Below are 26,294 nucleotides of genomic sequence, written 5' to 3' on the forward strand. Positions count from 1 at the left end.
TTCTAATTCTCACATAATCAAAGTATCGTAATTTTTGCTTCATGATACATCTAAAGTGGGGACCATCAGTTGGACAGTATAATTGACTTACCTGTATCCATGCATTTTTTAAGGAATTTATAGTGCATGAGTATCGTCCTGATTGCAAGAGTATCTTGTAACAGATTAAAAGTTGCAAGGGGATTACAGCTTTTACCTGTAATCTACCATGGATGCTTTTTAAAAAAATTCTCAATTAAGGAGAGTTGCAACTTCAACGGTGTGGGCATTTGTGAAACCCTCGACAACATGGAAGTTTGTAAATAGAAAGACAGTTTTAGAAACTCTAATTTCCTATTCAAGTTAAAAGTTGTGATTTTTATAGAAATTAGAAGTTCCGGTCAATCGATTGGCTATTGCAAGTGACAAACTTCCCAAACTTTTCTTGGAAAATCTTTGGCATGAACTTCTTGCCATGGAAGTTGGGTGAGGGTCACTATAATGGTGGTGAGAAATGCACCCCATCCATCCGCTTTGCCAAATCATTCTTAGGATATGGGCCCAAAAATAAGCTAGATCCGAAACTCAAGTAGACTATACTGATAGGATGAGCCTCCTAACGCTTATATGCCATCCGTTCCCTTAATAAGGTCATAACTACACATAAAAATTAAAAACACAAAAATATTAGCCTTTTTCAAATAATTCTTGGCCATATAAATATTTCAATGGTGCATGGTCAATCCTCATTGTTTCTGGTCCTGCAGCCCACTTAGGTTTTGGATTTGACTCATTTTTCACTATAAGGAGCAGAGAATGAGCACATACCATTGTAAAGTTCTTGAAAGCTATATAAGTTTTGTATCACGCTCATATTTGTGTTTCCCTTCAACCAAATATGTGTAACCTTATAAACAGGATGGATGCCAAGTAAACATCGCGGTGGGCCACAAGAAAGTTTCTTTGGGGGCATCATTGTTCATATTGGTTTCCATGGTGTGGTCCATTTAAGCTTTGGATATACTTCATTTTTTAGCTCATGCTGTAAATTTATCTCACAAATAGATAGATAGTGTGGATATAACACATGCATTAAGGTAGGCACGAGGCACACCGAGGCCCCACCTAATCCGCTACCACAAAGTCATGTATTCGTGATATTCCATGCCTTAAAAATATAATGATTTGTAATGCCATAGGATACTGTGATAGGCAGCCAGGGAAAAAATTTCATGCACCAGCATCCCCCAATTACATCATAATTCTATATTTCTGTTCCAATTTTCAGTTTGTACAAGTGAACTTCATGCTTCAATGATATAAGCTGTTCGTTCAATAGGTCTCACTTCTTATTAACTTTGCAAGAGAGAATCACTCAAATTTAGAGATTTGGATTACTAAAGATGCATTTAAGTCTATTAGATGCTACTAATTTGATGTTAGTTTATAATTAAGGTTGATATTCAACAATTTCTCATCATAAAAGGAAATTTGAAATAGTAGTCCCACTTTTGTGACCCACTAAATAATTGTTTTAGTTTAAAGATTGGCCATATACTTTATCCAATTAGGTTTATCCCAATCATCTATTTTAAACAAAGACTTTATATGTTATTTAATGAGTTTTAAAGAATTTACTACTTTTAAGTTTTGTTGCTGTAAATATTCAATTATAGATTGTAAATAATTTACAAGTTATACTAAGATATATATTTATTTATGTGTAAATAGATTATAATTTAAAGCTAAACAAAGACAACAATAAACACTTTATACTTATAATTAGATTATAGCTTAAAAAATTTACAGGCATCCAAACCATAAATTAGGCTTCTAGAGTAGTTGGGATGCGGGATTACTCCGAGGGCCTTCAAACGTGTGTTACCACCACTGGGGCCCACATGCTGAGATATGATTTGAATTTCCCATTTTATTTTTAATACTATAGATAAACTATTCTTCCATAATCAGGCTTCAATCGATCATTCTAACTTTTGATTTTTCGACTTAAATCCAACCCATTAAAAACCTTCTTTTCATTGTTCGAAATTCATCTGCGGAGACTGATGGGTAAAAATCAATCCTGCAGAATAATTTTATCATAATGAACTGCGTAAGAATATATTCCAAACACTGGACGGTTCTGATGATCGTGCCACCTATCTTGTGGGCTCCACTGGGCTGCGACATACGCTGGATTTGTGTCGCGATAGAGGCAAACCGAATTCTACACGGAACATGCCTATTTCTATTACTCCGCGTATAATCAGGGCAGCATCCTGACTTTGGGAACGGATTGGCTACTCCCCCCGCCACCAGCCCCGTGGCTGTGGTCGGTGCTCTGTGGGCCCCATAATGATGTATGTGTTTCATCCATTCCGTTCATCCATTTTTAAATATCATTTTAGTGCCTAATGAGAAAAAATTAGAGGAATATAAATCTCAGGTGGACCACACCACAGGAAAACAACATTGATTGGATATCCACCATTAAAATCCTCCTAAAGCCCACTGTTCTGTTTATATGACATCCAATCTGTTGATTAGGTCATACAGACCCAGATAAAGGGGTAAAAACAACAGCTTGATCCAAAACTTTTATAGCCCCCAAAAAGATTTTAATGGTCGAAATTCATTCAACACTGTTTCTGTAATGTGGTCCACTTGAGATTGGGATATAACTCATTTTTGGTTAATGTCATAAAATGATCTAGAAAATTAGATGGACGTCATGGATGAAACACAAACATCATTGTGGGGCCCACGGAAGACCGAACACCAGCCATTGGCTGCTGGCAGGGGGAGTAGCCAATCCGTTTCCCCTGACTTTGTGGTAAAGAACGCTAAGTTCACTCGCGCGACTATAATTTTGGATCACACAGACAATATAAAACATGTGTACAAGATCTCGGCCGTTCATCTGCTGAGAAATAGTGTTTAGATGTATTTTCTAAAAATATAACGGTCTTATGGTCAATTATAACGCACGCATGAGAAAGAAGTTGATGGTCAGAAGAAATTCACAGAACGGACTGGATTTAGCTTCCAAATGAAAGGTCCCACCTGATGTTTTACCCATTAAATCTACCCTCTTCGACTCACCTTATGAACGGAGTGGATTTCGCTTTCTTCTGCGAAGTTTTCATGTTTGAGTGGCCAATACCAGAAAAGTTACACTGCCGCAACTGCATTTCCCATTTCTCGTTCAGAGGAACGGATAGCAATGGGTTGTTGGGACGGGCGCGGATTAGCTACTGACAGGTTGAGTAGCGAGACTCGCTACTGAAGTGACGTCACCAAGTTCCTTGGGCCCCACCATAATGTATTTTTTGTATCCACACCTTCCATCCATTTTTAGAGAACATTTTAGGGCAATATCCAAAGAATGAGTTAAACCCAAAGCTCCAGTGGACCCCAGCACAGAAAACAGTGGGGACAGTGACACTCACCATTAAAAACTTCTAAAGGCCACAAAAGTTTTAGATCAAGCTGATATTTGTGTTTTACCTTATTTCATGTCTTTTTTAACTTTTGAACAGGTTGGATTTCAAATAAAAATTATGGTGGGCCTTAGGATAGTTTCAACGGTGAGAATCACTCTCCCCACTGTTTTCTGTGATGGGATCCACTAAATATTTTTATCTGCCTCATTCTTTGGCTCATGCCCTAAAATAATATCTCAAAATGGATGGACGGTGTGGATACAACACATACATCATAGTGGGGCCCACGGAACTTGTTTACGTCACGTCAGTAGCCGACTCACTACCAACCTGTCAGTATCTAATCCGCGTCCGGGATGGGATGACCCAAAGTCATCAAAGCTGGAAGATCCTGTCCCTTTGACCTTGGCGTTTTCTCAGTCGAGCGTGTTGTTGCTGGACACGGAATAGCTACCGCCCTCGCTTTAGACGGAACGCGGATTGCCTACCGAGTATACGATGCGGGCCTCACCGTGATTTATGACTTTTATCCACTCCGTCCATCCGTTTTACTAAATAATTTTAGGGCTTCAGTCCAAAAATGAAGCATTTCTAAAGTATAAGTGGACCCTACTATAGAAAAAAGTATGAACTGAACGCCTACTCTTGAAAATTTCTCAAGGGCAATGAAAGTTTTGGATCAAACTGATATTTGTGTTTTCCATTCATCTATGCCTGTTCAGATGACAAATAAACATCACTATAGCCTTAGAAAGCTTTCAACGGTGGAAATCTTTATTCCCACTGTTTCTTGTGGTGTGCTCCACCTTAAATTTAGACATGCTTCAGTTTTGAGTTGACTCCCTAAAATGAGTTGGAAAAATAGATGGACGGAGTGGATAAACCACATAAATTCACAGTGAAGCCAATAGAATTTATTCATTATACAATTTGATTTCTTCTGACTGGATTCTCTACATGATCATGATGTGGTAGAGTTTGATTGAATGACTGACCGTGTAGAAAAAACTCCAAAAAAAAAACATGTTTAGACCGGGTTTCTCTGATGGTAGTCTGCCGTCAGATCTAACCCCACCACATCAAGAGGGAGGGAGATGGGTGAAGGAGGTGGCATGACTCAATTCAAATTCCTTATTATATCCTTTCTCAACTGGTTATCTATGAGCCACATATTGAAAGTCAGATCTTCAAATGGGGAAGAATTATATCTTCGTGGATAATAGCCGATCCCATCAGCCCCATTTGAATTTGGGCTTTGCCTGATTTTTGAGCTCCAAGTAACTGAGGTTGCAGATACAATGGATGCATTGAATGCCATGAACACATCAAGGTGGGCCCCATACATTACATTGTAGGTGAAGCTTAAAGCATAGGGCAGGGCCAGCATGCAATTGAACTCCCAGTCCTAACCTGCAATATAGGCATGGGGTCCCTTTAGGCTTGCTTATGGATATTGACTTGTAAACCCACAAAACAAACGGCCTTCGTATCTTTTTTTCATTGAGTGACATTTGGTGGGGCTCTATACCCATTTACACCTCTCTTGGGAAGAGTAGACAGCGAATCAACACCTACTTTACTCTTTTAAAATAAAATAGTAGGCTGAGCTTGGTCTAACTGAGCTTGGGCCAACGGATGTAGGAATGGACTTGATGATGTCCCTAAAAATAGAAAATTTTGAACTTTAATAAAAATTCTAATTCTAATAAAATTCTATTAAAACCTAATTTTTAAAAATAAAATTTTCAAATAAACTTTTGCTATTAGAGTCCTAGCATGTTAAGGAATTTCTAAAAAAATAAATTCTAAAATTCTAAAAATAAAAAAATATTAAAAATTCAAAATTACTGAAAATAGAACTTTTTTCTTAAAATTTCATTTTTGCATTGAAAGCGCGTGTTTTCTGACAAAACGGATAGATGGATGTAAGTTAGTTCAACTCGGATGACCCATTAAAGTAAAGATTAATAGGTTGTACGCATGTAACGATACCTGAATCAAAAGTTATAGCTAATTTACTGTTCACTTTCTTTTGGTCCAACGATGCTAGGAATGTATCTTAGCCATGTCTTACATCACTAATCCACCATTGAAAGAGGTCCCACATTGAGCACACCAGCCCTATCACTTGTCAAGGTGGGCCATGCCTTTAGTGGGAGAACAACAGACGCCTTTTACCACTGCTACTCTCCAATGCAACTCCCTTGCCCTTTCTCACTCTCAAATGAGAAAAATACTAAAATTGGACCTCACCAAACGGACAGCAAATTCCAATCAAGAAAATCTGGTATGAAACACCCACAACATATATAATTAGAGAGCTCTCAAGGTTCGTATAGATGATTTCTATTCTAAAAGAAAAGAAAAGAATACAATTCAAACCTTGTACTTCCATCTAAAAGATAATGAAGAAGCCGGCTTCAGAGTCAACGATGTATTTCCATCTATCATGAAGATAAAACACTGTAGCAGCCAAACACTAACTGACAATATCTATTTTAGGACAATGAACAATGAATTAGCTCTTCATAGCTTGGTTTGCCATTGATCGAAACCATTAGTCCATTAATCTGCAATGAGGTCTACCACTCTTTTACACCACAAACTTCTCTCAAATACAAATCCTTCCGAGTCTTTACTCAGTAAATGGCCCTTGATCCTATGATTTCGGTGTTGAAACAGAGTATGTCTACCACTTATAAGAGATTTCATTTTTTAGCATGTGTCAAATATAAAAATGATTTGAAAAAAAAAAAAAACTGGTAAGAGATTCCATTTTTGAACATGTGGGAAACACGAAAGATCTAAAATGATCGGAAAACAATGGAGTAAATAAGGTGTTACTGGGGTAACATGTTAGTGTGCGTTTCCCAAACTGTAGGGTCCATTTTGATGTATGTGTTGTATATCCACACCGTCCATCAGTTTTTCCAGATAATTTAAAGGCATGGTGCCAAAAATGAAGCAGATTCAAATCTCAAGTCGGCCACACAGCAGGGATTGAATGCCCACCATTAAAGACTTCTTAAGGGTCACAAAAGTTTTGGATCAAGATGATATTTGTGTTTATCCTTCATCCAGGTCTTATCAAGGGCTTGGATGGAAAATACACTTTCGGTGGGCCCTAGGAAGTTTTTAACAGTGAGCATTCAATGACCATTGTTTCCTGTGGTGTGGTCCACTTGAGATTTGGATCTGATTCACTTTCGGGACCATACCCTAAAATGTGCCAGAGAAAAACCGAAGGATGGTGCGGTGAGGGAAACACCCACTTACATGTTTCCCGGCATTTGCTCATGACCGGAGAGCCACGGCGATTGAGATTTCATGGGACGGTAAATAAAATTTCAAAGCGGTTTAGATTTTACCCCCTTTTTTTTTTTTTCTTTTTTCTTATTTTCTCTCTAACACACGCACCCACACACGCCGTGGTGGTATTTCACCACCTATGGGTATCGAACCTAATGCCTCGTGTTGGAACTCCTCAGAGTCTACCACTAGATAAGGACTCGAACCCTTTCTCTCTACTATCCTTTGGCCTGTTTGGAACACGGGATTAAATGATATGAAATTGAATTAATAGAATTAACACCATTATTACACAATGATTGCATGTCTGAAAATACCATTGTATTTTGATGGTCCAATCCTGGTTTTAGAATAAAATTCTTCCTTCGAAAAATACATTGTGTCAAGTGAAGCCTGTGTTTGATGGACTGTGGAATCATAATCAATGTCATCAATATGCAACTAGAATGTCACTCATAAAGGGTGCATATGGATGGATAGGTAGATAAAACACATGCGTCCACGTAAAGCCCACAAATGTAGTGGATTTCAAAATCTATCAAAAATCTTGCAAATATGCAATTCTTACTTATGGCTTCCTTTACCTTTGTTTCTCCCTCCCTCCCTCCCGGGGGCCCCATATCTAGTTAGAGACCAAATAAAATGTATCAGTCCCATTTATTTTATGGCTGGCCCCGGCCAAAATGTTCCTTGGACTTAATTGGAACCATTTTATGTGCCAATTGGACTTCCTGGACTAGCCTGGGCTTGGCGCATGCTCCGAATTTTAATCCACAAAACAAACGGTCCATCCCACACTATGAGCTTGATCACTTCTCCCATTGGGACCCACCGTGGGGTTATAGGCCTATTTATGACGTGCACCACGGAGCATTCGCCTATAATAAGCTCTTCAAAAAGAAAATACAAAGCTAGCTCAGGTTGATCCCACCAGTTATTGCCCATGTGGATGTACATTCACCCAAGTGAGGTGCAAGCTCACCTGGTTTTACATGTTAGGCCGAGTTTGGCGCATCGAGATACGCCGGCTTTGATTACCTTTCACATACACTGAAAATGTCTCACAAGTTGATTCAATGAAAGCATTAAAACACAGTCATTCCCATATCCGATTTCTATGTCCAGCCACTGCCATTGGCTGCTCCAGTGGGGCCCTTCAGCAGTGAGGAACACCCTGCAGAAAATGCAAGAGCATTCATGGAAGCAAAGGACAGACATCTCTGTTATTCTCTTCAATTTGCATTAAAAGGGGCATGTTGATTGTTGGGGACCCTCTCTCAAATGCTACCATCACTTCTCAAGGTGGGCCATGCCTTTCTCCAATGGTACTGTGAGAACAATAGACCTCTCTCCCTACTGCCATGAGAACAACAGACCTCTCTCCCTACTGCCAATCTTTCTTCCCTCTCTTACATACACCAATGCAATTCCCCCCACCTCACATTCAAAAGAACTTTATACTAAAATCGGGCCTCTTACCAAACAGCCCCAAATTCAACTCAAAAACAATTCGGTGCGTGTGAAACACTCCCAACCAACGGATGGGAAGCTTCATCTTGCCTCCTACACGTAAAAGGAAACTGGGCCAACTTTCAATATGGTTGTTTTCATACTGATCCTTTTACTTTATATATATATATATATATATTAAAAAATAGTTAGACAGATTAAAAAGTTTCTGAAAACCACTCCTGTACTAGAAGAAAAGAAAGGATACAATGCAAACATTGAGGGCACAAGCCCCAGCATCAGTGTTAGAGAAAGCCTGACTTCCCAGCCAGCAATGAACATCTATCATGAAGATAAACCAGTGTAGCAGCCAAACACAGTAAGCGACAAATCTATTTTAGGACAACGAATTAGCTATTCATCTGCAATGACATCCCTGACTGTCCTTTTCACTTGCTTGGCCGGTCACATTTCTTTTAACGAGTGCCCAATCAGTCCAATTCGTCCGACAATCTCACACTTGAAGGCTACTGTTACAACACAAGCATGAATCTGTACCACCACCACCCCTTTACAAAACAAACTTCTCTCAGCACACGAATCCTTCACTTGCTACTCTCTCCAGGTCCTCAAATGTACAATGGTTGCAGTTTACAATGAAATGAGAAGCCCAACTCATCATGGTTGCTCATGGACAGCGTCAGGCAATGAGGATGGTGACGACGACCCACTGTATTTGCTGGGCACCGGCGTGTTCTTACGAGACTGGCGTTTTGTGGGTACCAGCACATTCTGCTGCTCAAAATCTTCTGTAATGGAAAAACTATCATCATCCTCCCTGTCCTTGAACACTGGGTGTATATATGCATTGAGAAGGTACGCTTTCAGATTCAGATTCGGTTCCTTTGTACGCTCCAACGTATCTTTCATCATAGCTTCCTAGAATAGCCATAGAAAAAGAAGATCAAAGGCCATGAACACATGAAATCACACATCTACTGTACCTGATCAGATAGCTCAGCTGTATTCAGGCCCTGGGCCACACACATAATAACTATCGAACATCCATTTGTAATCCTTATTACATCCCAAGTTTATCAAAGTAAAGAAACATGTCTCGTGATTGCAACAAACCTGTAATGGATATCGAACAAACGCAGGCTCGTAACGGTTTTTGCAGAACCTGTGAAACCATATGGTCAATACTGGAAGAGCGATGAGCAGGGGCGTTGATTGAGCAGCTTCTTTCGTACCCAACAATCCGAATAGTAGTAGCTGTGAGATAACCATTGCAGTAACAATACGGCCATGGACATCTGGCCAGAATGCAGCTCCGCTCTCATATTCTTGGTTGTAAACATTAATAATCTAGAGTATCATATGAAAATTCCATCAAAAAACAAATTTTATTTTAGATGCATACTGTGAAACATAACACAATCCTAAGGTCTATATTCCCTCCAGAAGCAATGTGTGCATGCTGATGTGAGATGTGTGCAAGATCCTTGCTATCATATTCTTGGTTGTAAACATTAATAATCTAGAGTATCATATGAAAATTCCATCAAAAAACAAATTTTATTTTAGATGCATACTGTGAAACATAACACAATCCTAAGGTCTATATTCCTTCCAGAAGCAATGTGTGCATGCTGATGTGAGATGTGTGCAAGATCCTTGCTATCCATCAGGTGAACCCCATTGTGTAAGTGCCACAGCCCAAAAATCAGGCCGGCCTGGTCATCAGGTAAGCTGCACATGTAAATCAAATGTGGATCCTTGCTCAATTCTTCTTAGCAATTTATTTTCTTCATGCACAGTCCACCTGAGATTGGCTGGATATTTGGGACACAGCATCCACATGTTAGGGCCCACATAATGAATGGCCTAGATCTCCTACACATGCCACATTTGCTTGCATGAGGAAGTAGGATGCGGAATCTGACTCCAGTTAGTAGCCTTCAAAGTCCAAGAGGAACCTACAGTTCAGCAGAAAAGATTGTCTAGAGCTGTACCTGATGACGGAAAACAACATATGCCAAGCCGAAAAATACTACTATGAAAGGAAGTAGAATTGGCGACACCACAGCATAAACAAGGCCTAGTAAAAAATACAACTGTATCTGAGGCTCTGCTGAGTTGAAACCAATACTTCCCGGATCCATCGCCTCTTCCCTATCTTTCTCAGTCTTCACCAAGAAAAAGTTCTTCAAGTGATAGAATATCAACGGTTTCAACCTTAGAATCTCCCCAGCAATTCCAGCCCAGCCATCAACCATAATGTAAGTTATGAAGAAAGTAGCTTTCATAGGAATAGCTACACCAATCGTTTCTGGGATTCTGCACATATAACCATTTAACAGTTTTTCATCTCAAAATAAAAGCAGGAAAGCTTGATGCAGGGAGTAGAATATCAATATGAAGTTATAAACTAGTCGAGGTGAAGATTGTGAAGAGCTTAATCAATTACTCAGGGCAACATGAAAGGTCGGGATACTTCAACTAGATAAAATCCATTGGTCTTCATAACATTAAAAATAAAGTTATAGAGCATGTTGCAATCTAAATTTGAAAAATAATGAACTGAAATATATTTCTGCATTGTAACACATGGAAAAAATTTCCATAATCGTCCAAGCAATTCCATCCCGTCCATCAATCACAATGTGAGTTACGAAGTTGCTTTAATTGGAATACATACACTGACTGTTCTGTACTGTACCAATAACCATTCATGATTCTGTTTTGCATCTCGATATGAATGCAGGAACAATTCATATAGAGAATAGAATAATAAATTAACACGAGTTGACTTGAAAAAAGCTTCATCCGCTTATTACAGCCACATAAAAGGTCAGGATACTTAAATTACATAAAATATAACAATGTCTAAAAAAAATCTGCATTACAGAACATGGGATAAAATTTTCCAGAGACTTATGTTCAAAATAACTATGACTGCCTACCTATAAGCTATAGAGCTCATTTGATTTCATGTTGCTTCTATAGTTCCTTGCAGGCATTTTCTCGACTTTGTATGAAGATGTAGTAAATGCACCTTAGTGTAAAGCTTATGTGTGGGAGCTGATACGTGTTTTTAGCTGGTCTATATAGCATCGGCTCATCTTTTCCATAGATGCAATTTGTTTCACGCAGTATTGTTGCTTGTAGGTCCAGTTGTTGATTGTGGCAGTGATTCAACGCCAAATGCTAGAAATAAGCATCTTGTAACATTACCAAAATGGAAACATCTCTCTGGTTGGCAGTGACACAGGGCATACAAATCATAGTCCATATTATCAATAACAATTATTTAGCAATGGTCAAGCACACATGGAAAGAAAGACACGCAGGGAGCTGATACGTGTTTTAGCTGGTCTATATAGCATCGGCTCATCTTTTCCATAGATGCAATTTGTATCACACAGCATTGTTGCTTGTAGGTCCAGTTGTTGATTGTGGCAGTGATTCAACGCCAAATGCTAGAAATAAGCATCTTGTAAACATTACCAAAATGGAAACATCTCTCTGGTTGGCAGTGACGCAGGGCATACAAATCATAGTCCATATTATCAATAACAATTATTTAGCGATGGTCCATATTATCAATGACAATAATTTAGCGATGGTCAAGCACACATGGAAAGAAAGACACGCAGGGAACATACTTGTTTGCTGGTTGGTGAATAAAAGCATCCAACTGTTCAAATGCAGTTCCAGTAATTATGCTCCCAAGAAATACATTAACGAGTAGGAAAAGATAGTATCTAGAAGCAGATCTTCTCTCTAGAGCTGATATGGAGGTAAATCCTTCAAATTTAGACATAAACATCAGTATGGCCGGCAAAACGATGAGGAAAATCTTTAAAGCGATTCCAGGAAGGAAACCTTGAATGAATGACTTGATGATTTTCCTGCAAGGTGAGCAGGTCAACTTTAGTCATACCTCAGTAGTGAAAGATATTTACACAAGCAAGAGCTGAAGCAAGAATTTAATTAACAAGAAAAGGAGGCAGAAATGGAACAGTCATTGACTGAAGTCTGGCAACCACAAATATTAAGCTATAGTTCCATATTGATGAATCATAAGCTTGTAATTAATCAGTGCAGTTAGAATCTGTCGTTATATGCCCACGGGCTGTACCTTTTCAGATATATTTTTTTCACTGCCATGATTTCCTTGGAAAAAAAAAAAAGGCTCCCAGGAATGTAATAATAAATAGCCATTTATTTGTTCAGTTCAAGATGCAATTCAGTTGGAAGAGACAGAATGCATATTGTTCGTCGCTAGAGACAATAGTGCCACAAGATGGGTTGAGGTCACTTATTCAGGCTTTTCATCAAATAGCCAACATTGTGACTCAGTGGCAAGGTTTTTGGCCATTCCAAGATCATATACATGAAGGGGGAATATAACATTTTCATATAACGTCTATAAAATTTATAAATACGTGCATCATTTTGAGTTTTGCTAACCCAACACACCTTTACACACAGCGAAATTGCAAATGTTGAAAGTGTCCAGGACATCTGAACGGTGCACAATGTGGTCCTTACCGTGAAGACAAGTGGATTTTGAATGTGGAAGACTGCCAAGTTTCTCCAAACCGTCAAGACTGCCAAGTTTCTCCAAATCGTTCATTCTTTTTCAGTAGGGTTGGACCACCTGATAGCTGACCAGCCAGACTTCTGCCTTTTGATCATCTTCATGGTGGGGGCCAACTTATGCACCAGAAGTCCAACACACTGGCCAGGTTGACAAGTGCCTTGTGTTTAAAGGTGCATGCAGGGCTAGTAAACCTTCATGATGCATATGTACATGCATGCACATATGTACTTCCATAAAGATACACATGCAAAATACATACACAGGTACTATTTATATTTAATCCATTCATTACATACTCCATATCCATCTGCTACCAAGTCTGGCCTTTTTACCAAACTCGGGAGAATATTACTGGACCAGGGGACGTAATCCTGCAGGTGCCTTCCATAAATCATATTGTTGTTAATGAAAGAGCAGATGATGAACTTTATGAACCACTCTTGTCAGGGGAAATATATGCAATGCTAAATAAGTGGCATATTCAGTTTGGCCGGCAAACATACAGGTGGTGGGTGCACTTCTCTGTGTTCCATGCCGTTTATCTGGTGGAATACATCCTGCGAGAGTGATGCCCTGAAAATCTCCCTTACTGGATACAATGCTATCAGCAGATTTTTCTCTCTTTGAATGAAGTCCATTGACAAAATCATCAATTTCTAGGCCATCAATTGGACAGATCGTCCGAGGCAGGAAAACTTTGAGGCATCGCCAATGCAAGATGGGGCCTGCCAGATGAACAATACGATTACCAAAAGTTCCAGCCAGCTGTATGGTTCCTTGGTGAAGCATCCAGGCCACCCATCCATCGCACTTATAAAAGGAGATCAAAGGCGGACCAACATTTGGCTGATCCTCAATCAAGGCCAATAAAGCTGTCAGATTGTAGTGTGCCCTCTTGGCCCCACAGGTCCCATTGGTTCATCCTAATCAACAAACTGTGGGGCACACTAGTACTTTTGGCCACATGGTTATGCAAAGCCAATTTTGAATTAGTTTCATTTTATAGAGCTAGGTCAACAAGTCAAGGGTTAAGTTAGTTTGACATCTAGACCTGATCATATTCATATTACTGGATACGCAACCCTCATTGGGGTATAACCTAATTTTCTTGAAAAGCAAGAAACAAACTATTGTCACCTGCTCATTTGTTCAAGAGCAAGAAACAAACTACTGTCACCTGCTCATTTGTTCAAGAGCAAGAAACAAACTGTTGTCACCTGCTCAAATCATAGCCATCTTCATATTAGTGCATATTGTGATGCAGACTAGACCTGATCATCAAATGATCGAAGATCTACTACTAGATATGTAACCCTCATTGGGGTATAACCTAATTTTCTTGAAAAGCAAGAAACAAACTATTGTCACCTGCTCATTTGTTCAAGAGCAAGAAACAAACTATTGTCACCTGCTCATTTGTTCAAGAGCAAGAAACAAACTGTAGTCACCTGCTCAAATCATAGTCATCTTCATATTAGTGCATATTGTGATGCAGACTAGACCTGATCATCAAATGATCGAAGATCTACTACTAGATATGTAATCCTCATTGGGGTATAACCTAATTTTCTAGAAAAGCGAGAAACAAACTGTTGTCACCTGCTCATTTGTTCAAGAGCAAGAAACAAACTGTTGTCACCTGCTCATTTGTTGAAGCAGAATACTACTATTTGGGTCCTTCTACGTGTGAAATCATTGGCTCCAATCCCTTCTTAAAGATCTTAGAGCCTATCCCACTAAATTATGACAACCGAGCGGCAAATCATATTGCCTCCGATCCAGTGTTCGAAGTATCCTCGACATTATCACTATCTCCAGCTCGACGATACCCATAACACCAACAGTGATATCGAGCGGGGCATGAAAGTACTATTTGATCGTTGTTTGATTTCAACTTTTAAGAATTCTGATTTAAATATATGTGAGCATTGTTTATATGGTAAACAATCTAGATTATCATTTAAATTTGGAAAACATGAACGTAAGGAAGTGTTTGATTATGTGCACTCTGAGGTATCGGGGTCATCGCTAGAGGTTTCCATTGGGGGGTCGTCATGGTTTGTTTCATTCATTGACGACTACTCCAGGAAAGTTTGGGTTTACTTCATGAAACGTAAATCCGAAGTTTTTAAGGACTAACAATGGTGGAGAATTCACTTCCACTGAGTTTAATGAATATTGCAAAATGATGAAGGGATCATTACGCACAACACAGTGTGCCACACGCTCGAACAAAACGGTATGGCTGAGCGGATGAATCGGTCTCTCTTGAAAAGAGCTCGATGCATATTAAATAATGTTGCGTTGGGCAAGGACTTATGGACTGGGGCCGTTAACACGGCTTGCTACTTGGTGAATCGATCTCCGTCTACGGCAATTGAATGTAAAAGCCCAGAGGAAGTATGGAGTGATCATAAGCTGGATTACTCAGATTTGCGCATATTTGGTTGTGAGGCTTACTCTCATGTACCGTCAGTTGAGAGAAATAAGCTAGACCAAAGAACCACAAAGTACATCTTTGTTGGCTATGGTATTGGTGTGAAAGGTTACAGGCTATTCGACATGGTCATCACTAGCCGTGACGTCAGGTTCAATGAAAGCTCTCTATTCCACAGGAATGATCAAGAGGAGCAAGAGGGACCAGAAATGTTGATCGTAGACGTACAGATTAACACAGATGATACCCAGGCAGAAACAGATGCGCAGACAGAGGTACAGGAGCAGGTGTAGCTGCCACCCGTGAGAAGGAACCTACCGCGTGATCGTAGGTTACCAACAAGATACAGGGACGACTCTAATATTGAATATGCCCTCATTACAGATGAGAGGGACCCGTCTACTATTTAGTAGGCTCTTAATGAGCCTGATACAGAAAAGTGGAAAGCGGCTATGGACGATGAGATGGACTCGTTGCACAAAAACCACACATGGGAGCTGGTGAAGCTTCCAGTGGGCCAAAAAGCGATCGGATGCAAGTGGTTATTCAAAAGGAAACAGAATAGATACAAAGCAAGGCTGGTAGCGAAGGGGTATGCTCAGAGAAAAGGAATCGACTTCACAGAAATATTCGCGTAGGTGGTTAAGCAAGTATCCATCAGATTCGTGTTGGCGCTGTGATGCAGGACATGAAATTCAAATATGATGTGCAAGATTTCAGGCTTTAGATCACACTAGTTCAGAAATAATTACACAAAATTCTACATCCCACACAAAAGTTCAAACACTCGATCAAGGGGAATCTTATGCGGATCTAGTCCTACACATGCTAGGGCCGGATTTATCAAAATTATAGACCAAACAAGAATCAAATGAGAGTAAATTCACCCGCACATGCACAGAAATAATTCCCTCAATCCAAAGGATTTAGAAATTTCAATTCAAGGAACCCTAATGTTGAAGAAAGGGCATAAAATTAGAGATTTGAGTAATTTAGGGTTAGGTTTAGGGATTTTGGGTGAAAGGGGAGTGAAAGAGAAGAGAGACGAACCAGAGAAGTACCACACGTATGGACAGCAACAATGGCCTAGACGCACGTGTGTGTGATCCCGACCGCACGTGTGTGAGGCCCACTATTCAGAAAAGGGCCAGCTTGGCCATGGTGGGCCAGGGGTGGACTCCAAAACCCCCAAATATCAGATCGATCCGATGCATAGTTTGTGTGTGGTGCTCCGCCGAAGTTTCAACCCTCCTGCAAGGTCAGATTCTGAAAATCTGCTGTGGAGAGAAAAACAGCTGCAATAGAATATGAATTTGAAGCGTAAATGATTGTAGGAGGAGAGAAATATGGATAGAAGAAGGTGGGGGCGAATCGGGATAGATGTGGCTTCAATGAACTAAAAAAGACTACAAGGGGTGCCTATTTATAATAAAACCCCATACCCCAAAACTCGCGCCATGTGCACAACCTATTACTTGGCGACAAAGTGATCAAAACTAACAATTAATCAAAGTAATCTAAACCTTCCATGATATTCCCAATAACAATAATAAGCAAAACCTAAAGTACTAAATTAATTGGAATAGTGAGTCACGATCATGAGAACCCATGATGGGATTCACATGACTATCGGGTCCACTCCAACGAACTAAAATGTAGCTCTCTAACTAGGAGGCCCTCCCTGGACGTCATCATTGATCCAGATCGATGGTGGGGCCATCCTCCTCCTTGCGTACTTGCGTAGGGGGCGTGCATGTGCGCAAGATGTCCCCATCACGCTGGTTGCCCAATACAATCTCGAGCTGGAACAGATGAATGTCAAGACTGTATTCCTGCATGGGGAATTGGAAGAGCAGATCTACATGAAGCAACCAGAGGGCAACGAAGTTAAAGGGGTAGAGAAAAAAGCTTGCAGGTGAATGAGGTTGTTGTATGGCCTGAAACAGTCGCCTAGGCAGTGGTATAAGAAATTTGATTATTTCATGTTGAGTTGACAATTTACTCGGAGTGAATACAATCACTGTGTGTATTACGAGACATTGAGTGATGAAAAATTTATTATCCTAGTATTGTATGTTGATCGTCAGTCATTATATATCCAAAATCAACATACTGAAGACTCAGTTATCAAGGACATTCGAGATCAAAGATCTAGAGGCTACAAAGAGGGTTCTCGGCATAAATATTCATAGAGACAGGAAGAGCAGGCTTTGGTTATCACAGGTAAAATACCTTGAAAATGTGCTAATAAAGTGTGGGATGGACTAGCCAAAGCCAGTGAGCGTTTCCCCACGCGGCTCACTTCAAGCTTTCCTCAAAACAATGTCCTAAATTAAATGAGGAAAAACAGGTTATGTCTCATGTGCCTTATTCGAATGCGGTTGACAGTTTTATGTATGTCATGGTCTGTACAAGACTAGATATTTCACAAGCAGTTGGTGTTGTGAGCAGGAAAAGCAGATTATGTCTCATGTGCCTTATTCGAATGTGGTTGGCAGTTTAATGTATGTCATGATCTGTACGAGACTAGATATTTCACAAGCAGTCAGTGTTGTGAGCAGATAAATGTCAAACCCCGACAAGCAATATTGGAAAGTGGTGAAATGTCTACTTTGATACATTCGAGGTACGAAAGATTACGTCTTAACTTTCGAGAAGACGGACAAAGTCGGTAGGTTATGTGGATTCAGACTACGCAAGTAGTGTGGATTCCAGAAAGTTAACTTCTGGTTACTCGTTTGTACTAGCAGGTGGAGCAATTAGTTAGATGTCAAAGCTTCAGTTCGTGGTGGCTCTTTCCATGACTGAAGTAAAGTATATTGCAGTGACAGAAGCATTTAAGGAAGGCGTTTGGTTGAGAGGCATGATAAATCAGTTGGGGCTTCAGCAAGAAGCCATGCCGGTTAATTGTGACAGCGAAAGCGCTATAAATTTGGCTAAAAATTTCGTCTATCACTCTCGTATTAAACATATTGATGTTCGTCACCACCACTTTTTCCGAAAGGTGCTTAAAGGAGGTGTAACTCTTGAAAAAATTCACACCAGCGTGAATCCAGCAGGCATGCTTACTAAGGTTGTTCCTATAAATAAGTTCCAAGTTTTGTGCAACTTCTTTAGGCATAGTGATGGCGTAAAAGTAAGATGGAGTGTGCACAAGAAGCATTGATTGAAGCTATGATGTGATGCAGAGATAAAAGAAGAGGTCAAGAAGCAACGCGTTTGAAGATTGAAGACATGGTGGAGATTGTTGTTAACAGATGTCTTAAATCTGAGGAAATTCGACTAGCCCGAGAGAGTTCGGGTGAAAATTTAGCAACAATTTATTTTCGAACTTCCAAGAAATTCGACCAGTCGAAGAACAAGTTCGACTAGTCGAAGTGTCCTTCGACTAGCCCGAGCTCTGGTTCGACTAGTCGGAGGTTACGTAGATTGTGCGCGGACTACGTAAATTTGAAGCGATTTTCGGATTATTCCAAGTCGGTGCGAAAGTTGGGGTTCCTAATCTATAAATAAGAGTCCCTAGGGCAATTCTAAAACATTTCAAGGCTTCTTAAAGTATTCCAAAGGATTTCCGAAAGGAGTTCTAGGGTTTCAAAAGGGCGTAGCAAGGGTGAGATTCGAGGTTGTTCGAATCGTAAGCCTTCTCTCTTTTGTAATTTCAGCTTTCATAGTGAAGATTTGTCGCTTTGTGCCGTGGTTTTTTCCCAAAAGGGTTTTCCACATTAAATCTGTGTTCTCTTGTGTTTGCTTGGTGCTCTTAGATTGCTATCCTAGATTCATCTTTGTGTGATTCCGCAGCACAATCCCCAACAAAGATCTCCTCCAATCTTCTTTTTAAGCCTCATGCTCAATCCAAACATCCTTTATTCCTTTTACATTTAAAATCATTGGTTTCAGCCTCTTTTAAAGATCTTAGAACCTATCCCACAATATCGTGACAACCAAGCCGCAATTCATATTGCCAGCCTTCCATGATTAGACAGGACACCAAGGTAGATTGTCACTTTATTCGTGAAAAGATCTCCTCTAGACTTTTTTTTAAGCCTCATGCTCAATCCCAGCCTCTTTTAAAGATCTTAGAACCTATCCCACAATATCGTGACAACCAAGCCGCAATTCATATTGCCAGCCTTCCATGATTAGACAGGACACCAAGGTAGATTGTCACTTTATTCGTGAAAAGATCTCCTCTAGACTTTTTTTTAAGCCTCATGCTCAATCCAAACATCAACTCGCTAATATTCTTATCAAAGCTATTCACTCTTCTTATTTCGTGATCTGTTGTGAAAGCTGGGAATGTATGAATCAGTGCTCCAATTTGAGGGGGAGTGTTAGAGAGAGTATTTTGTTTCAGTGCTCCAAAGGGACACCATATTATTGTACTACACTCTTCTTAATAAAATAGGTTAGGGAGGTGATTAGCTTCCTAACACGATTCTCTTTTCTCCTCTCTACAACAAATGCAAAGCACCATCCAACCTAGTAACATCCTCAACCCAATAATAAAAGGGGGTGGCAAACCGGTCGGTCGGAATTGCACCGTCATATAAGAAATTCGAAATACAAAAGAACAAGGTAACGAATGCTAGCGACAAACAAATAAAGTGAATACAGAAACCTTATTACAGATTTCAAATAATCTGGAGTGAAGCTCCTCTACTCTATCTGTATCATTTTTGGTGCATTATGCACGATACGTTCAAAATATCAAGGAATCAAGAAAGGCATTTAACAATCAGGATATGTTTGAATTGCAGATGGATATGATAAATGGTACCATAGAATTGCAGATGGATATGGTAAATAGTACCATGTTAAGAAGCAAGATGGAAATTTCACATGTAGAAAGCAAAAATAAAAATAAAAATCATTGGAGCGACAAGGAATCGAAGAATAATTTCAGAACTGTGAAGAAATTTTAGAATTGATGAAAATGAGAAACGTATTCCAGGGTTTCATGATATTTAAAATAAATAGATAAACCAATAATAATAAGTGGCACTTTAATAAGCATTGGAAGTAGGGCATACTCACACTTCAATTATAGGCCTTAGGAATGGAGCATACTTTTCAATTCCCTCGATGTTCGCAAGGGATTGTACAAATAATATAGGTATCATAAAGAAAAAGGTAAGAAAGAAGAAAGCAACAGCTATGATAAGCCTCCTAATTGAGAGCGAAACAAATGGAATCGCCAGGTTATCCCAATATACATCACGAGGCTCTGGAGCCCACTCAGTCAACCATATTGTTGGATTTCTGGATTGTTGAGTTTGTGCACAAACAGCAGCCGCCCACCGAGTTCTGAATGAAACAAATGCTACGGGCATGATAGACTTCAGATTATTTTTTACCTTCTCTTGCTCTACAGCCTCCTAAAATCCATTGCACAGAGTTAACAAGATTGAGAAACATATGATCCACTATCCAAATACAACAGGAAAATAGAAAATGTAATACTAATGTAGCAATTCTCTAAACTCAAAATCGTCAGAACTCAAACAACATATCTCCTTCACTATATCATGAACATGAGCAATCTACAATTCTTTTGACACTGGAAGAAAGGATAGCACCCACTATGTCTTTTAAATATAGAGGACAAACAGATCTGTGATGTGTAATCATCAAAAGATGTTAGAAAACTATGATAAGTTACAACATAATGTATGCCCATGTTTCCTAGGCATGGCACATGGGGACTATACGTGTCTAGCCCTCGTTATGGAATTTATGCTTGAAGTGCCATTATGAGTATAACACATGTTATCGAGTGTCACAGTAGCAATTTTAGGGCATAAAGATCTACTAACCATACAGGCATGGCGTGTTATAAGTGGTTAGAAAAGCCTCCTCAATGGAGGGAAGCTGCAAAAGGGCAGCTTGGTTGCATGCCGGTGTAGCCACAGGGAGAAGGGGCAATGCATGTTTTGACTTTTAAAGGATATCCAAGGTTGTCACGAGTTTTGAGGAATCAATCATGTTATTATCGAAGATTGTTATTGAGGCCCCATACATAAGCATCTGAAAGATCCCAAGGCATGCAAAATACAGCAAAAACTATACTTATTACAAAAGTAGCATATGAAAGATCCCAAGGCATGCAAAATACAACAAAAGCCTATACTCATTACAAAAGTAGCATAATCGGCTACCCTTCTCTGACCACCCTCATGTTTTAAGTAGTAGTTTTTCTTTGCATGCAACATTGCCACTCACATCTAAAAGATCCAATGAATACTTCTAGTAGGTGCAGAACAACCAGTTTCATGAGGTGGAAATCAATAGAAATTTCTGAACTTCCCATAAAGAAGAGAGGCAATTTGCAATTTGATCTTAGATTTATAATTCCCAGACTATTACCAGTTAAAACTAATTATGCCAGCAACTTAATTTCAGAAACATTTATTTTGAATCTTACAAGGATGAGTGCTTTGATTCATCAAAGATAACATTATACATGCAACAACACATCAAGAAAGATTCTACATAATCATCATCATAGCCTCCTCCCAGCTAAACCATGACAATACATATCAGAACTGATGAACTTCATTATATGTATTAAGGAATAAATTTACAACTCACTTGCACTAGAGATGGTTCAAGTTCATCAGTTCCATTTGCACTTGCGATACTTCTCCACAATGTAAGAGGATTTTATAACTACACTATTTATTAGGTATAAAACAGAACAACCAATTTCTAAAAAGACTCCTTGTGACTTCCATTGACATATTTCAGGCAAGGTCATTAATTGAAAATGTACAAGCACCAACAAGTGATTAATTCTGCCTTAACTACACAACTGATTAACTAGAGGTTGTGAAGGCCTCATAGTTCCTTCCTATATAACTCCATCATAGTAAAAAGATACATCGTTGGTTTATAGCTCAGCTACCCTAACTACGTTGCAGATAGCATTTTTGGCTAACACTCTACTTAAGCATTTACAGTCTCATTTCATAATGCTTCAACAGCTAGTGTGTGGGTGCTTCAACCTCTATAGTTGATCACTAGGCGAATGCCGAGAACATGCTCCTGAATAATTGCTTCAGTTTTCAAATAGATATTAAATGCATGCTTTTGGTTTATAACACATACTGATTCACAAATAGTCACAAAGCACTGGGCTTCATCTACATAGCATGCATATAAAAAGGTCACCAAATTACTCAAGCATCAAGTGCTCTCATTTCATAATGCTTCGACCACTAGTTGTGGGGGACATCAATCTTAACGGTTAATTAATGAAGGAATGTCAAAAACACTTCGCGGAACTATTGTTTCAATTTTCAAAGAGGCATCAAGGGGGAAAAAAAAAAAGCAACTCTTACCTGCAAAGCAAATAGGAAGAGGGAGAAAATCAATCTTGAAAATCTTGTGTCAAAGCTCATATACATATATGAATATTTATTTGAACGATTAAAATAAAAATAAAAAAATAAAAAATAAATAAAATAAAATAAACGATGAATGTCACACAGAAAATAATGATGAAATATATGAGAAAATGCAAAAACCACCATTAAGAAATTGAGAATCAGGTACCATAAAAGGAGCCCAAATAGTAGTACTTACTTTTTTTGATATCTTCTCAATCTCAGATGTATAATATTCAATTGAATCCACTCTTTCTCCACAAAGTCCTAGAGAACCAGTCTGTCGAAACAAAAAAGATGTGTAAAGGTGGAAGGTCAAAGATCTAAAGGAAAGAAAATGAAAACTTAAAGCAGGTTTTATATCTTAAAGTTTAAAAGATGAAAACGAAAAAACAAAAAATGGCACTATCGAAAGACATGTTTACAACTTTATGGCAATGGCAACCGTTGCGTACCTTCCGAGTTGGCCTCTGAGATGGATTCCTAGAGTACTTAAGTTGGTTGTAATCAAGCCAGTTTTGCAGTGATTTCTTCTTCTTGACCAGCTTAGCAAGTTTGTTTGCATCGTACACAACCTACAAGTCATTCCCCACATAAGCAACAGAAACTCCAACATCTTCAACCATGAATGCTACAAATAATGTAAATAAAAGATTGAAGGCTTTACCTAAAACAAACAAAAACAACTGAGAAACATATAAAGCATCAATAGAAATTTTACCAATTCTAATATGAATACATTGCTCCAGCCAGGTATTGGGAAACATATTGACTCTTCTTTTCTTCTTCTTCTTCTCCTCTTTTTTTTTTTTTTTTTTTTTTGGCAGTGGCTTGTTAGGACTGAATCTATCCTCAACATGGTGGCACTTTGGAATTAGTCATTAAAGCATGAAACTCAAACTGAATTGTCAAGTTTATTCAAGTATTTTACAAATGTAACCAGGAATGAGCTCAATTTCATCTGATAATCAAATCAATGAATTTATGTAACTGGATTCTTCTAAAGCTTCCATGATCTCTAAAGAAAAGTATTCTTCCACAATAAGTGAAAGAAAGCTAATAATTTTTCATCAAAGATTTTCAACAAGCTAATGAAGCAGAGATTCTTGCCCTGAGAGAGGGTCTATGGATTTGTCAAGGATTTCTCCAGCCCTTTGATTGTGGAAGAAGATTCCTCAAAAGAAATCTGGTTGGCTACCAAAGAGTGTTCCAAGCCTTGGAAGGTTCCCTTTTTTTCCCAATTGAAATCCACGACATTGCTTCCAGGATAAACATTTCACTAATGATGTAGGGTATTCTTACTTGTGGGGGGTGGCTCGACCCCTTTATCTTGATTTTCCTCTTCCTCTTTTAACTTAAGAAATTCTGACATCTCTCAAAAATAGAATGATAATTTTCATCTAACATGTACGAAGGAAAAATAATAATAATAATAATAATAATAATAACTAGAAATAAAGTAAGGAAAACATTCTAATCACGCATTAGTTGATACCAGATGCATCTCCAACCAACGTTATAAAAACTACAGCTTTACTATTAAAAGATGTTGCAAACAACCTGATGAGTGAGGTAGTGATCAGGATGGTTCACTAGAAAAAAGTGCTCAACAAGCTCGCTAACTGATTCATCTGGGTCTGGTGGCACATTTCTTACAAGGACCTGTCAGAGAGCAAATTGAATCAGGAAAGGTTATACCAGCAAACATCAAAGAGAAAGCTATATGCAGCTGAAAGCATTGGATATACCACCGCCAATCTATACCATAACTGTCTATTCTAATTCATTACAATCAAATGGAGCAACCACATTGCAGTAGATTCCTGAGTATTTAGATTCAAAAGCCAAGTTCTAAATAAAAACTTATTTTGGTTTATTCCGATTTTAAACCAAAATGTTTATTGTAAAATCAATAGTTTGTAACACACAATCTGACAGACATACCCAACAGTTTTATCTCAAAAGATATTCAGTTAACTTATATTAATATTACATGAATATGATCCAAGGATGTATTCCTTTGACTTTCCAACAAAATAAAATACAAGCAAATTCCTCACAATACCCTGCGGTCCTGCAGACTTGGAAGCAAAATGATTACACAAATGGCTCACAGATGTAGAGGTGCCAAAGAACTTGATACAATGCCATCCGCTTGGTACGAACAACCAGTAGAGTCATCTAGGTAAGAAGAAATATCTACTAAGCCTTAAAAAAAAAAAAAAAAAAAAAATCAGGTGGCATTTCATAAAAATCCAATTAGAAATGAATGCATTCAAGAGGAACTTGGGAGCACCTATAGGTAATAGGATGAGGTGAAGAAACTTAGATGGTTTGGCCACGTGCAATGGAGAACAAGAACTGCAATAATTAGGAGTGAGTTTGGTCACATTGTAGGCTCTAAAGGGGCAAGGGGAAGGGGCCCAAAAGTACGTGGGTAGAGGCAATGTTTTAAATATCAACAATATCAGCCGATATATCCCACGATATCTCTTGTATCCTACTTGTGCGATACACAACGCACAGGTAGTGCCGATATATCAATGTCCACATTGATGGGCAATGATGGTTAAATGTTCACATTGTGACCTTCCCTTAGGACCTTTGTCGAGGCTGATTCTGATTATCGAGGCCGATTCCGATTGTCGAGACCGATTCTGATTATCGAGGCCGATTGTCGAGACCGATTCCGATTGTCGAGGCCGATTGTTGAGGGCAATTCCTATTGTCAAGGCCGATTCCGATTATCGAGACCGATTTTGATTATCGAAGACAATTGTCGAGGCCGATTCCAATTGCCAAGGCCGATTCTGATTATCGAGGCCGATAGTCGAGGCCGATTCTGATTGTCGATGTCGATTCCGATTGTATAAGTCGATTATTGAGGCCGATTGTCAGTGCCGGTTATCGATACCGATTATGAGTATGTGACAACATAGCATCATAATAGATGCTCATACGCATCATCTGCATGTTTGTTATGAGATGTGGTTGACCATTGCATATGCCATAGGGCAGGTTGTTTATAACTCCCTGATAGGCGGAGTCGTCTCACATGAGCACACGGTATGCGCATGATTGATGTATGACTAGATTGTATGACTCATGCATCACGCATTTTGTGATATGACTACTGTACGCTCTAGCGATATCAGGGCTGTAGCCTCCACAGACATATCGTGGACGGCCAGATGAGACACTAGAAATCCACTGGTTCTTCGTAATTTTCATGAAAAATCATGGAGTTGGGAGCTCTAATTTCGATATCCATTGGTTCTACATGTTCTCCATGCTTTTTTCAAAATTTTCCTTCAACTAGCTATCAATTGAGACTAATTTTGAAGTATTTAGGAGTATTTGAAATGATCATTACATACATTCGAATTTCGAAATTTGAGTGTAGGTGGTCTAATTTGGGGAATTTTGGGGCAATTTATCCTAAATTACTTGCAATGTTGCACTTCAGACATGAAATCAAGCATGTATGAGATTGATCTACTGATCTGTTAAATCCTTTAATTTTCGAACAATAAAAATCATTTTTTAATTAAAAATTAATTAAAATTTTAAAAAAATTCCCTTCAACCAACTATCAATTGAGACTAATTTCAAAGTATTTACGAGTGTTTAATGAGATGATCATCACACTCTAAATGTTATGAATTCAATTTGAATATAGTTGCATT

The 26,294-nt window shown here is 38.9% G+C and overlaps 1 protein-coding gene and 1 long non-coding RNA gene across 4 annotated transcripts in view; both read right to left on the reverse strand.

The window, feature by feature from the left end:
• Nucleotides 1-7,777: 7,777 nt before the first annotated feature.
• LOC131238698 (uncharacterized) lies at nucleotides 7,778-8,318 on the reverse strand. Its single transcript, XR_009168025.1, has 2 exons — nucleotides 8,108-8,318; nucleotides 7,778-8,076 (listed from the first exon to the last, which is right to left on the reverse strand). It is a non-coding gene; the product is annotated as an uncharacterized LOC131238698 (long non-coding RNA).
• An 88-nt stretch (nucleotides 8,319-8,406) lies between these two features.
• Nucleotides 8,407-26,294, reverse strand: part of LOC131240711 (calcium permeable stress-gated cation channel 1-like) — a 40,348-nt gene continuing 22,460 nt past the window's right edge. For all 3 annotated transcript variants that reach the window (XM_058239133.1, XM_058239131.1, XM_058239132.1), the window contains exons 5-12: nucleotides 24,169-24,270; nucleotides 23,064-23,183; nucleotides 22,808-22,888; nucleotides 20,261-20,601; nucleotides 11,849-12,094; nucleotides 10,196-10,520; nucleotides 9,315-9,548; nucleotides 8,407-9,119 (exon numbers count right to left, since the gene is read on the reverse strand). In XM_058239133.1, the coding sequence (XP_058095116.1) occupies nucleotides 8,859-9,119; nucleotides 9,315-9,548; nucleotides 10,196-10,520; nucleotides 11,849-12,094; nucleotides 20,261-20,601; nucleotides 22,808-22,888; nucleotides 23,064-23,183; nucleotides 24,169-24,270 (1,710 nt within the window). In that variant the 3' untranslated portion in view covers nucleotides 8,407-8,858. The remainder of the gene's footprint in view (nucleotides 9,120-9,314; nucleotides 9,549-10,195; nucleotides 10,521-11,848; nucleotides 12,095-20,260; nucleotides 20,602-22,807; nucleotides 22,889-23,063; nucleotides 23,184-24,168; nucleotides 24,271-26,294) is intronic.

Source organism: Magnolia sinica, chromosome 3, assembly GCF_029962835.1.
Source record: "Magnolia sinica isolate HGM2019 chromosome 3, MsV1, whole genome shotgun sequence".
Taxonomy (NCBI): Eukaryota; Viridiplantae; Streptophyta; class Magnoliopsida; order Magnoliales; family Magnoliaceae; genus Magnolia; species Magnolia sinica.